Raw genomic sequence first — 13,888 nt, forward strand, 5'->3', positions numbered from 1 at the left:
TAAGAAAGCTCCATCCTCCAATGCTATTTCCTGTCAGAACCCCAGAGAAAGTGTGAAATGCTCCAGGAAAATACTGTCCATTAAATGTTTACACTGTTTCTTTATTAAGAATATGTTTGATAATGAAGGATAACTATAACGCTCCTTTTTGCAAAACAAATGTTGATTCTAAAGGGTTAGAAGGATATTTATGAAGGTGTTAAATGATTTACGTGTGAAAAAAAAATCAGTTAGTGGAGGGAAATTAAGGATCACTCGTGAGTTGCTTTTAGTCCGATGCATGACACTCGCCAGTAAAATGCTTTAAAACACTTTGAATGAAGGATGAAATCCAGCCTGTGTGACATAATGGGTCAGAAACAAAGCTACTACTTACAATGAAGTATGAAACTACTGTTGGAAGCCAAGGAAGTCTGATCCGGCCACTGATGTAGTTTGCTTGTATTTTTTGACCACCTGTGAATACTTAAATGAAGGCGAAAATATGATAAATAAATCTGGTAACTGTTACAATCAGGTGTATGAGTGTGTGTATGTGCATGTGTGCTTTATTTTCCTGTGAGACCACAATCTACTGGCTGAAGTCAACTATGTGTTGACAGATTTGTCTGAAAACAGAGGAAGAAACAGCTCAATGATGACAAAGAGTCTCACAAATACGGAAGAAAATGTGCTCTTCAAAAGAAAACATACGCTCAAAGTTCTTAAGATGTGCAGATGAGTGATAATAGTTCCCTGGGCAGGCATGTTAGTGGCCACTCAGCACTACACTAAGATAATACGTGGGAAGAGTGCGTGAATTTCCCATTGTCTGAAAAGGTCAATTACAAGGAATTAATGCAATTTATTTTTAGTCTGCAGCGTGTGTCAAACCCAGGCCTGAATTACTTTGTTGTGTCAGTACAAGGGAGGAGCATCCCTGTGTCACTGCATTCCTGTGTCACGGTTGAGGTCTGAGGTGTGTGTGTGTGTGTGTGTGTGTCCCAGGGTTACAACTGACACAACATTTATGTCTATAAACATTCACTTTATGGTTTTCAGATGTGTTATTATCATCTAATCACCTCACACCAGCTGTTATAATAAAGAAAGTGAACAGAAGGTCTGAATGCAAAAGCTGGAATGAAGGATGAGTTGTAATGGCACGATTTGAACACGAGGGGGCGGAATTGTTGCCTTAAAACAGAGAAAATGGAGAAGATTTTGTTACACTGGTGCAGATTCCTTCACCTCCCAGTCCTAACCAGTTATCATGCATGCGTAATAGGCTGTTTATTTTATTCCACAGGTGTAACTGAAGGTGAGGGAAAGTTTTTGGCACCAGTCGAGGCGCCCTGGCCCCTCTCTCTGTCCCCATTGGTCCCCGTGTGGAGCGTGGGGTGCTAAGGTGTGGCCTCCACTCGCGCTGTCCGCCTCCTGCAGTGCGCTCACAAGGGGGAATAAACCGTAAACAGCCACGGTTATAAAGAGACCATTGTGCGGGACCACTATCGTGTTTTCGGTGTCTGCTTTGTGGACACAGATATGAAGTGAAGTTAAGACTCACTGGAGCACAAACGTCAGATGAGCGGTGTCCTCGTTTGACTAAAAATAACTTGGAAACTTTCTCAGGCAGAGGAGCGCACTATGAGGCCAGCTGCATCTCACTGAAGCTTCGTCTGCAAACAGGTGGATTTCGCCTATTTCGTGAAGGTAAGACAAAGACATGGGGCTTCAAGTGAACCTGTCTCTTAATGCCAGTGCTTTTAACTTGTAGCGGATTCATATTAAAGGTGCTGTACTGACTTTAAAGGACCAAATAATGCTGTCTGATCCATCTCATTTCCTGGGCTGCACATGTTCATTCCTTTCACAAAACTTGCAGGTAAATATTTTGAGCATTTCTGTGCAAGTTTCGCAAAGAAGACGCACACATGAACATTAAAACCATGTTTAAAGATGATTGTTTGAACTCCTGTGTGGTGTAGGCTTCACTTCCTCATTGTTTGGGGTGCCACAGACAGAGCCACTGCTGCATGTGCAAAAAGGTAAAATAATCATGATATTGATACCAAATAGTCAAATCTTTCCTTTACATATTTTATTCTTTGCTACAAACTGGGCTTGCTCGTTTGATGAAGCTGATAAAATACATAAAAGAACATGAAGTAAAGAAGGGAAATACATTGTCTTACGTGATATATGGGATATGCATGAATGAAAATAGAAATTAATTTGTTTGCCAAAAACTTATAAACAGACAAATTAGTTGTTTGGGGGCTGTTAACGAGCGCTGCAATGACTAATCGATTAGTTGTCAACCATTAAATTAATCACCAACTATTTTGATTAATCAGTAATTTTTTAAGGAAAACATTTTTTTAACTCTCTGACTCCAGCTGAATGTGAATATTCAGTGTTTCCCACAGAATTTCAGTGTACTTGTGGCGGAGAATGAGAATGAGACTCAAAAATCAACTATCCCATGTAGCATTGCTTTTTGTACTTACTAGCCTGTACAAAACAGCAGTATAAGCAGGCCTACATGGCTGCTTGGTCTTTGAGAGATACAAAAATAAAAGTAAAAAATGCTCAATTGGGTCACCAATTATAACTGGGTGGCCCGCCCAAGTAAAGTCTATGTGTGGGAAACACTGATATTTTATGGTTTAATAACTCCTTTATGTCAGTAAACTGAATATCTCTTGGTTGTGGACAAAACGAGACATTTGAGGACGTCATCTTGGACTTTAGGAGACACTGATTGTCAATTTTCACCATTTTCTGATATTTTATAGACCAAACAAGTAACTGATTAATCAAGACAATGAAAATAAACGTTAGTTACCACCCTACATCTAAACTTTCTGTGACTACTCATGGACAAACTCCAAATACATTCAAAACCAACGTATTTATTCAGGAATTTGGACGCTAAATGTGATGTAACACAGATACTGAGCACATGAAAATCCATTTTATTCAAAGATGGTTTACAGCTGAGGTCTCTGAGACCCCAATAAGAACATTACATTATATAGTTACACCCTCTTTACTCACAATAGTTTCAGTATTATGTCATATCCTCAAGTCAGTTAGGTCAGCCTCATCCGGGGCTCATCTCTGTCTTCATCTTTTTGCATGTCTTTCACATAAAAAGTGTAGAAACTCCTTGTAGAAACAGCAGCTGCCACCTCCAGCTGCTTTTGTGTGTCTCATCAGATTGAACAAGACTCGCTACAGGTCAAAGAAAAAAAAAACAACAACTGGTGTGAGAGGTGCATTTCCACTCGTTGTGCCACCTGTTCGTCTAAAGCTCTGCTAACCCATGTCCAGCAGCTATGCCCCCTTTAAAGACCTCCGCTATCAGTGTCACAGAGGCTGCTTGACACAGATATGAAGATAGAAATAGCAACACAGGATGGTCTGCCAGTTGCATTGAGGGGAGGCATGAAGTGTACACACACACACACACACACACACACACACACACACACACACACACACACACACACACACACACACACATACACATAGTCAAAGACAAGAGATTGATAGAGGGTCAACAAAAACAGGTTCTGTTCTGGTTTTTATTAAATTGCTCTGGAGGATCATGTGCAAATTCCACTGAGGATGTCAAACATCAGACTGTTTCACAGCCGTGGAGGACAGCTCGTCAAGAATTTATGATGCCAAGAAGTCTGGGTGGAGGTCTCAATATCACTGAAAGCACTGCAGCGTTATCCTGGATATGGGCTGCTCCTGGAAAGTTGATGTTATTGGCTGCTAATTACTGAACCAGTTGTTCATGATGAGAGAACCACAAGACATCCTGTATACATGCTCAGTGTAAAGTGGGATAAAAAGAACAATGTGTGCACGCTGTAGCACTTTCCTGTGGAGTTTCCTCAATGTGTTTTTCATTCACTTACTACAGTGAAGGCCTTCGGTCACTGAGCGACTGAAGAGCAGGGGTCCATTACTTTTCACACAATACGCTCCATTGTTCCTCTCTCAAGTCCTGCCACGGGGCATTGTGGGAAGAAGAGGAGGACAGGGGTGGAGGTGGTGGTGGTGGTGGTGGTGGGGATAGTGTGTCAGATTTCTCTAGAGAGGATGGTGTGCTCGCTGCTTCCTGTTTTGCGCTGTACGGTGGTGAAAGCTCTTCCTGTCCAGCGAAGAGGGTAGGAGGTCATCCAGCGTGCCCCTGAACACAGTAGCAGCTTCTGGCATGAAGGGAAAAGAACTAGAAGCTGGTCAGTGGCTGCAGTGTGTGAATAGTGTTTTATTTCTGCAGGTATCTGAGGCCTCGGCATGCCAGCCCCCCCTCCTCCCCCTCCGCCTCCCCTGGCTCCCCCTCCTCCACCACCGCCCAGCGCTGCCCTGCCACAGGTAAAGACTGAGTATCACTCCAACTCTCTCTCATGCAATTGTAAACACTCACTCGTGTCCTTCTCACTGACCATCAACCATCACCTGGAGGTTTTTTTGCATTATTGATTGAGGTGACACACACACACACACACACACACACACACACACACACACACACACACACACACACACACACACACACACAGAGAGCAGGGCAGACAGCAGACTCTCAGTAGCAGAGGAGTGTAATGTTTCCACAGCAGGCGCACAGTGTCCTCATGTTAAATGAGTGATGTCACCGCCAGCAAACAAGGCCACACTGCAGAGAAACAGCTTAGTGGCTCTAGTCATAGTCACATCACTAAATATGATTTCCTCACTTAACCCTTTGCTGAATGCTTTCATCGGTACATCAGTTTGTATCTGTTTGGCAGAGGAGTTGAGGTGAAGTTGAGCTCCAACTAACAATTCTTTTCGTTTTTGGGCAATTGATTTCTTTTGCCAAGGTTCATTTATTTGCCAGTCCACAACACAGGGTTTAACAATGAAGTTGTAACCGCATTATGCTGCACAGGAAAAGCTATGACTGATTGGAGGCACTCCTCTTCACTTATAAGTGTCAAACCAGCTACGGTACATTCTTACAGAAATAAGATATGTCAGTTAAGTTAACTGGCAGTTAGTCCACCGATGGCATAGTGCTGAGCCTAAATCCTATAGTCAAATCAAATCGTGGATTTGGAGAATCGTGACACCCATAGTGTTGATCACAACTTTACTATCCTTTCAAGGCTTTTTCAAGTCCTGGAAAAAATTATTCATGTGTTCGTCTCCTCCTGTTTCATAATTACTACTTCTGTGTAGTTTTCATTGTTTTTACTGTTTGTGTGCTTGATTTCTGTGCTACCTTAATGTGTAGTTTTATTTTCAATAAATGCTATGCTTATTTCCTGTCTTAACTGTATATTTCTTCAGTGTTTGCATTGTACTGCATTGTACCAGTCAAAATTATCTAAAAAGCTCTTTTTTCCTCTGTGTGACAGTGTCCGTCGGATCCTCCCAAGCTCCAGACTGGAGGAGGAGGAGGAGGTGGCAGGAATGCCTTGCTGGCCGACATCCAGAAAGGAGCCAGGCTCAAAAAAGTCACACAGGTCAACGACCGCAGTGATCCTGTTGTCGATAGTAAGATCATTCAGCATTCTCACCACGCTACCAACAGCACACACACACTCAGACTGTGTTAAAACACTGAATGGCACAGTGTCACTGTTTTTCTCACAGTGGAGGTCAGAGGAAGGAGGTTTAATGGAGTGTGTTTGTATGGTGAGATACCAGATTGTGATGCATCAGGGTAAAGAGAGGAGAGATGATAGAATGTAGTTCATTGGGGACATGTTGTTTCTTTTTTAGCTAAATTTGAGCACATACACACAAAGTGCACACTTCAGGAAGGAATGCACTATGGCAGATAAGGATGCAGGCAGAGGAGGAAACTACTATACACAGTGGCAAGCACAATAGACACAGCATACACTGTATCAGAGTCAACTCAGTCATCTGAGAACATGCTAGATAATGGGAATATGGATGCCAATGTATCATATTTTAGCCAGATGTTCATTCAGTTAGTTAAGGAATGGCTTAACATACATTACACAAGTGTTTACTGTAGAAATGTCAGTTACTTGAATGGAGCCAAACCAGCTGAAAGAGGCCGCTGTGTTTTGTGCAAAGGTGTGTAGTCGGGCCTCAGGGACATCATGTGGTTTGGGTGGTGTACTCATGTTCCTGCCAGAACCATTACTGTCCCTTTCCTGTTGTCACAAATAAGAAAACAATTCCAACAAATATGAAACCTACTGAGCACTTCAAAGACTGTCAAGTCAGTATGTGGCAATATGAAAATGTTTTTTAAAGAAATTATAATGCACCGGCCCCTAAAATTGAGGGGAGAATGAACTTATTTGTTGATATATATGTGATGAATATATAATGGACATCAGTCATTGGTAATGTAATGTTTCCCAGAGCCCAAAGCCAGCCCTACAGATGTGTCCAGCAGTATTGGTACTTCTCAGGGCTCATCGGGAGGGACGGCACCCATGGGACCCTCTTTGGGTGGGCTCTTTGCTGGAGGCTTCCCGACTCTCAGGCCAATGGGACAACGAGACATAGCAGGCAAGACCCCAGGTTGGTGCAAAACTTCTTGCTCTCTTTAAATCTGTTTTTTTTTTTTTAACAGTTTGACAATTAAAATGACTACTGTGTGTGTGTGTGTGTTACAGTGTCGCGGTCCAGCTCCACAGCCTCCCTGAAGCCCCTGTGGAACCCCCCCACACCAGCAGAAACCAGCAGCATCCCTGAGCCTCACAGGACGGTGGAGCTGCGAGGCTCCGCCCACCGTCCACTCGCCCCCTCGTCCTCTGCTCCTCCCTCCCCCTCTCACAGCGGCAAGCACCCACCTGCTTTCCCTACTTCCTCTCCCCCTCCTCCCCCGCTGCCGCCGCCGCCTGCACCTACCTCCGCTCCTCCCCCGCCTCCGCCACCCCTAGCCTTCCAGGACCGGCCGGCCAACAAGCCTCCACCTCTCCCCTCCTGCCCTCCTCCTCCGCCTCCGTCCCAGGTCACCAAGCCCACCTGGCTTCCCATCCAGCACTCCAGCCACACCACCATCTCTCAGCACTCTACTCCTCCTCCCCCTCCTCCACCTTTCCAGTCTCCCTCTGCTGTTCCAGGGGACCGCTCCTCAGGGTGCTTCTACCCTCCGCCCCCCTCACCAGTCCACTCCGAACCTTCCAGGTTCCCCATCCTACGGGACAGCCCACTGGGACCTCCTCCTCCACCTCCTCCTCCTCCTCTCCCAGCATCTTTTACCCCCACCTGCCCCTCCGCCCTCCCCCCTCCACCACCTAAGGTGGCACCAGTGCCCTCCCCCGCCATGCGCTCTCTGCCTCCCTCATACCCCTGCAACGCTCCCACCCGACGGCCGCCTGCTGTGCCCAGGAGTGCAGGTAGGTGTGACTTTTCTGTTAAACGCACAGTATGTAATTTTTTTTGTAATTTTCATTTGTAATTTGCCACTAGGGGTCTCTCAATCAAAACAATGAAAAGACGTTTTATGATGTAGTGAAGAAGCGTGGGACGATGAGAGATGTTGTCTTGATTATTACACAACTACCATTACCGATGAAATCTAACTACATGACTCAGGCAGAAATGTTCACTGAGGAAGTAATGTGTTAAAGTTTTATTCACGCTATGTCTAGTCACGTTATAACGGAAGTTATAGTGACAGGTGACCAAATCAAATGCACCGTTATCGTGAATAAAATGACAGATTTCTCTGGGTTTGAACATTGTAGAAAACATTTAAGATAACATAAGTACACAGCACAACAACATGTACAACAAAGGTCTATTCGTTTTTAGACATTTTAATGCAGAAATGTTATATAATATATCTTTAATGGCAAATAGAGAGCTGTTGCAAGGCGGATAAAAAAAGAACCTACTGTTATATTGTTTTTCGGAGGAAGCGGTTAAATGAGATGGTGATGATGATCAGCCATAAGCTTCTCTAGTGAGATGATGATCATTTAAAAAAGCACAAGAGGCCAACAGCCCAGTTCCAGGCAACTGACTTCTTTTTTAGTCATTTCATCACTCATTTCAACAGCATGTTCATGGGGAAAAAACAGCAGTAGAAATATTCGTAGTAATTGCTAGTTTTGTGATTTTTCTGACCAAGTATAGGTTTGAAACTGTGGCAGCTGTCGTACCTCGTCATTAAAGCGTACAGAGTTATGTGTTGTGTAAAAATATGTGTGAATATAGCCCCACTGTCTCACTGATGTATTTGTCATGCTGTGGATTTTTTATGCTTGACACCCCCTCTGACTCCTCCGCTGTTGTCGCCCATGGTAACAGGTGTGGGCCGGCTGGCTCCTCCTCCAGCTCCTCCGGCACGTTCCCCCTCCACTGAGCTGTCCAGCCGCATTCCTCCCCCTCCACCACCGCCTCCCCTGCCTCCATCGAGCCTCAGGAATGGACACCTGCACAGCCTGGGTGGGACTACGTGGATCTTACAGTTATATATGTGACACCTTAGAATACATTTATGGTTTTGATGGATTTTTTTATCCTACATTCAGCAGATGACTTTGAATCCAAGTTCCAGTTCCACCCTGTAGAGGACTTACCCCCTCCTGATGAATTCAAGCCTTTCCCTCGGATCTATCCCAGCAAAGAAAACAGAGGTAGCTGCTCAGAGCGCTCCTTAATTCTCAAATTTCACCATGACTTTTTATGAATCTATTGAGACTATTTTCCTCTCTGTTACAGTGAACCCCAAACCACCTGGGATGAGGACACACCTCAGATGAGTCAAGGCCTCACCCAATTCTTCACCCCCTGAAGGGATCTTCCTCCTACACACACATATCAGGCAGTTAATCGTCCTCCTCCTCTTCCTTCTCATGACAATAACAGAACTGCCATGGACTGGTTCGGATGCAGGCTTTGAGCGTGTGAGTGTGTGTTGTTTGTGTTTAGTGCATTTGTGTGTTTGTGTATGCGAGTGTCAAACAGGGTCCCGCCTCATACAGACTATGTGACCTGTGACCTTTTCAGTGTGGAATGTTTTGAATGTGTGTGAGGAGGAGGGATCTCCCTACTCATACTCATACACACACATACACTCCAGGGACAGTGTCTTCCACTGGTTATATTTATCATGACATGAGCATTTCAGTCTCTACATGCAGAAGAGAATATTTTGATTTCAGCTCTTGTAAAGATAGATATACACAAACTGTGGTCCAGCAACAATTACTGTACAAAGGGAAGCTCCTTAAAGGAACAGTTCACCCAAGAATGAAAATTCTGACGTTGTCTACTCACCTTCATGCCGATGGAAAGTCAAGTGAAGTTTCATGGTCCACAAAAGATTTCTGGAGCTTCACAGCAAACTGAAGTCGATGGGGACTTGTTTTAAAACGTGAAAAGCAACTGAATAAAAAACATAAAAATGGCTCCATACAGCTTGTCTGGCGTAATTTAAGTGTCCGGAAGACCCAAATTGATTTGAAAAGACATTAGTTACACAAAGTCTGCACTATTGTTGACACAATAGTGTCTTTTCAAATCAATTTGGGATCACAGTGCTTACACATAATTGGATTACGCCGATATGGAGCCTTTTATACATTTTTAAACATGTCTCCATCTACCTCAGTCGTCTCGGCGAGTGTTTGAACGCTGCTTTAATGTGAACTCCAGAAATCTTTTGTGGACTATGAAGTTCGACAGCAAATTCCAACAGTGTTCTACCTGCCATTTTTAAAAATCCTCGAGCAAGACAATCCTCTCAAGATGTCATCCATTTTCCATTCTTTGAGTATTCATTAAAATATGGCGACTGTTAGCAGGAAGTAAACCTCATCTTAAACCCAATTAGGGCTGAACAATCAATCAAAATATTATTAAAATTGCAATAAGGACAAGTTCAATGTTCAATATACAGGAGCTGAGTTCTTGATAAAGGTAAAATGTTGCTAACCAGGGGGTTCATAAATCCTTGTACATACTATATAATGGTGCTCTCTTGTGTTTATGTAATTGTTTTTATAAGTAACAAATGAATCCATAAAAGTGTAGAAGAAAACATACTGTCATGTTAAGATTATGTTTTAAGTTACACAGTGATGAATAGATAATGAATGAGATCTATGGTTTCCTTTCTCTCAGTGTATTAACCCGTACTAACACCTGTGAAGACAGTGCCACCTGCTGGTTTCAATGTGTAAAGTGTTACAAGGTTTGACCACCAAATAAACCACAGTATTTTATTAAGAACACTGTCACTTAATTGATCACATTGTTTGCAAAAAGCTACCCCGAACAGAACATTTGCTTATTAAGGTTAGTCTTGATGTGTTTGCATACAAGATGTCAACCACAAAGCTACAGAAACAGGACAGTTGAGATTCTAGTTGGCACTGTGGGAACATTTTCAGGTTTAGCGTCTCAAAACTGCCTCCAGCACATTGTTTAAAAAACAGGTACAGTTACTCTCACGTTGTCAGCAGAGAGAATTAGTCATTATATAAATTTCTAAAACGTAAGAAGTATTTCCAACTTCCTTTGTCTTCGCGTGCACTGGAGAAATAATGGAGGAGCAGGACTGACCAGTATATCCTTTGAGCATTGATACTGCAGTGTTTGCATGTGCAAAATGACTTTCTCACAGATATTTTCACCACTCAAACACAGGTGTCTCTAATGACATTAATGATGGCCACTTTTATGTTATTAGTTACACCTGTTGGTCTGTGTGAAGTTCACATTTTCATGACTCAACACACACAAGGTCATTCCTATGTTCCCAGGGTCCTTTCCCCCTAAAATCTAAGTAGTACACAATGTTAACGTGACCAAGGGTCCTAAGTTACCAGGGTCCTGGTGCTCCCCAGTTCTGTTTAGTACATAATGGGAAACTGAGTAAGATGTTAGGGTTAACCCAAAATCACATTAAATGATAACCAGTGGTTTTGTTGTGTTTGTATACACTTCTGTGATGCTTCTATTACATATTACATCTACATATTTCACCTTTAAGGGGAATTTCAGAGCCAAATTTAGTAACAGATACTATATCTTCTTACATTACAGGTATCCTCAACAGATGTTCTGCAAACAAATAAAAGTACAGTCTTAAAGAAACAAACTAACTTCCTGAAAAAGGATAGTTGATTGTTGAGTTTCATCTCCAGGTCATCAAATACAGACGGTTTTGGTTTGGCGTCTGACCCGAGCTGCCAACCCAAAGTGTCAGAGTTATAATCTGGGGATGAGACTCAACAACCAACTATCTTTCTCCACAAAAGGTACATTTTGTTGCTTTAAAATGTATACGGAGGTTTTCAAGGATCAAAAAACACACAAAAATACAAAGACCTGCTAAAGCAAAACATTGCAGAAATGAACTGATTAAAAAACCTTGTTGGCTCCAGTCCTATCACACAAATCTTCACACAGGAGGAGTTTACATGTCACACACTACACAAACACAACATTTCTATAAAACCGAAATACTTTCAGGTAACCTGAGAGAGTGTTTGCAATGCACTCCAAAGCACCAAAGTATTTCCACTGTGAACAAATAAAAAAAGACTGGAAGACTGCATGAGTGCTGTTAAAGTTCATCGTGTTTGTACGTAAACTCTCTCGAGGATATGAAGCCATCTTTGTTCTCATCTTCTTTGGCGAAGATATCCGCCACCATGTTCTCGTGTAGAGTGTCGTTGGGAGGGTAACCATGGCGCTCAAACTCTTTCTTCAGGTACTCTCTCACCTGGTGTGAGAGAGAGACATAAAGAGCGAGACAGGAAGCCTTTAAATGTATGTCAGTTATTTTTAATCATTCGCTTAGAAAAATGGTTGGCTAGATATTATTCAAAGTCAAAAATGTTTGCTGTGGAAAACATAAACAGTGCAATCCCTGTTTTCACCTCATGCTTGGAGAGCTTCCAGTCGTCGTTGAGGTCCATCTCCTGGAAGGACTCGTGTGACCTCGGTCCATTTCTGATCTCAAGCAACTCGATGATGAAGGTCAGTGTGCTCTCAGGTGGGATCTTGCCTGACAGCAGACAACACCACAGGAAGAGAGGTCAACTAAAACTCAGACTGGTTATAACCTGAGGTATTTGTAAGCATGCTTCAGTCTGAAGAATATACTATTGGTTTGGTTAATGCTGCAGAAATGGCGCCCCTTGTGAGTGAACGCAGCAACACATACTAAAAGTGAGTTAAGTGAGTAAAAAGTCATGTCATCAGTGTTAATGAGAGGCAGTGCAGGTTGTTAGGCACAGGGGAGTTAAATGCTATTGGTTAGAATGGTGTGTGCTTACCAGGACAAAGCATAGTATTGATCACATGCTCCATGTTGAGAATAAGTGGACTAATACTGCTGAATGAAACCTTCATTCAGTGTGGGAGTCCTAGAAGGCCATTCAAAACAAGACAGAGAAGTATAATATACATACATGCATAATAATGTAAACATTTTAGAAAAGCTGAAGGACTTCTAAGAAGACAGTGCCATGTATCTGTATGTTAGCATGCAGTAAAGCCCGCATGCGTATGGCTACAGACAGGATGGTACCTTTCCCTTCCTTTCCATAGGCCAGGGCAGGAGGTATGACCAGTTTCCTCTTCTCTCCAGAGCACATGTCCTGCAGGCCTTTGTCCCAGCCTTTGATCACTTCTTTGATGCCCAGCGTAAACCACACTGCTCCACTGTCACCTGCTTGATCTCGACTAGTGGACAGACACAGCCACATAATGTTGAGAGTGGAGGGTTACAAGACTGAAGGAGGAAGGACTGTGAGAGGGTCTGCAGCCAATAACGGGTAATAAAAGTGGAAATTGAAGGTTATACCCCTTTATTACTGGGCTAGGTCTGACTGTAACTTTATACAAAAAAAAAACTGTAATTAACAGTGCGATATGTATAAATGAAGTGGTCACCTGTCAGATTCCCCTGCTGTTGTAAAGATCTTTGCTAGCTAGCGCATGCATTTGTTCTGGAAGTGAGTGACAGAGAGACCGCAGGATGGATCGCGATGAGGTAATGTATTTATATTTGATTTTATAGTTGTGGTGAAAAAAAATTACAAATCGTTCACAGCTAGCTTTCAAATGTCATATTGTGGGCTATTTCTTCCATTTTTAATATTAAATCTCACTTTTTCTGTTTCAGTTCTTTGAACACCATAGAAAATATCCAACTCACCTCCAGTGTGACATGCAGCAAATTAAACCCAAACTATCTACAGCGTTAGAAACCACTAGAGGAGAGGGGGAACATTTGTATTCTTGTTATTTGGGTGAAGTGACCCTTTAAAAAAATTTTTTTTATCACGTGACAGACATAGTCGTCGTCACCAAGGAGATGTAACACGCGCGCTTACATGAAAAGGGCTGGACAAGATAAAATGACCACGTATGCTAATGTTTGAGTGCAAAATGTGAATTATCTTCAAACTAAGAGTGAGTTTAGAAAATGTCTTCAACTAGCTAAACACTGTGACATGAGAACTTATCCTCTCAGCAACTGTCAGGCCATCATGAAACATACCTGGAGTGAAACACGGTCCCGTTCTCGAAGTATCCGTCATGATGCACCAGCAGCATGTCTCCGTACTTTGATTTTCGGTGACAGAGAAAAGGTCTGTGCATGACTTCTACCTTCACCTCGGCTTCAGGCAGCTTCCCCCCGCTGACAGCCAGCAGCAGGGAGGAGCAGAGCCAGCTCAGCACGGTCAGCAGCATGCTGCCACACTCCACTTTCCTCAAGAAACAGCAGAATAAACTAAAAAGTTTGAGGAGCAGCAGCTGCTCCCTCTACGTGGCAGTTTCATCATGCATGTTGTTGCAGGAAGTCGTTCTCTGATTGGTTGCTTTTTGCTCATAAACCCCGCCCACTGCCTCTGCTTCCTTCAGCATCAGCTACACAGGACTGTGTGAAGTGAAGGCC

The 13,888-nt window shown here is 43.0% G+C and overlaps 2 protein-coding genes across 3 annotated transcripts; one reads left to right on the forward strand and one right to left on the reverse strand.

Moving 5' to 3' along the window:
- The first annotated feature begins 1,490 nt into the window (after positions 1-1,490).
- wipf3 (WAS/WASL interacting protein family member 3) lies at positions 1,491-10,199 on the forward strand. 2 transcript variants are annotated; one of them, XM_073463563.1, is made up of 8 exons: positions 1,491-1,692; positions 4,277-4,371; positions 5,397-5,535; positions 6,382-6,543; positions 6,639-7,364; positions 8,281-8,418; positions 8,505-8,609; positions 8,695-10,199. In XM_073463563.1, exons 2-8 carry the CDS (start codon positions 4,294-4,296, stop codon positions 8,733-8,735), a joined length of 1,389 nt encoding a protein of 462 aa, XP_073319664.1. In that variant the 5' UTR covers positions 1,491-1,692; positions 4,277-4,293; the 3' UTR covers positions 8,736-10,199. The 2 variants fall into 2 exon arrangements, with proteins under 2 accessions (XP_073319664.1, XP_073319665.1); XM_073463564.1 differs by having other exon boundaries at positions 8,508-8,609.
- LOC140993998 (peptidyl-prolyl cis-trans isomerase FKBP14-like) lies at positions 10,183-13,725 on the reverse strand. The gene is made up of 4 exons (XM_073463565.1): positions 13,490-13,725; positions 12,515-12,669; positions 11,862-11,989; positions 10,183-11,704 (listed from the first exon to the last, which is right to left on the reverse strand). Exons 1-4 carry the CDS (start codon positions 13,681-13,683, stop codon positions 11,546-11,548), a joined length of 636 nt encoding a protein of 211 aa, XP_073319666.1. The 5' UTR covers positions 13,684-13,725; the 3' UTR covers positions 10,183-11,545.
- Between the last annotated feature and the right edge of the window lie 163 nt (positions 13,726-13,888).

The sequence above is a fragment of the Pagrus major genome, chromosome 3 (genome assembly GCF_040436345.1).
Source record: "Pagrus major chromosome 3, Pma_NU_1.0".
NCBI classification, from domain to species: Eukaryota; Metazoa; Chordata; class Actinopteri; order Spariformes; family Sparidae; genus Pagrus; species Pagrus major.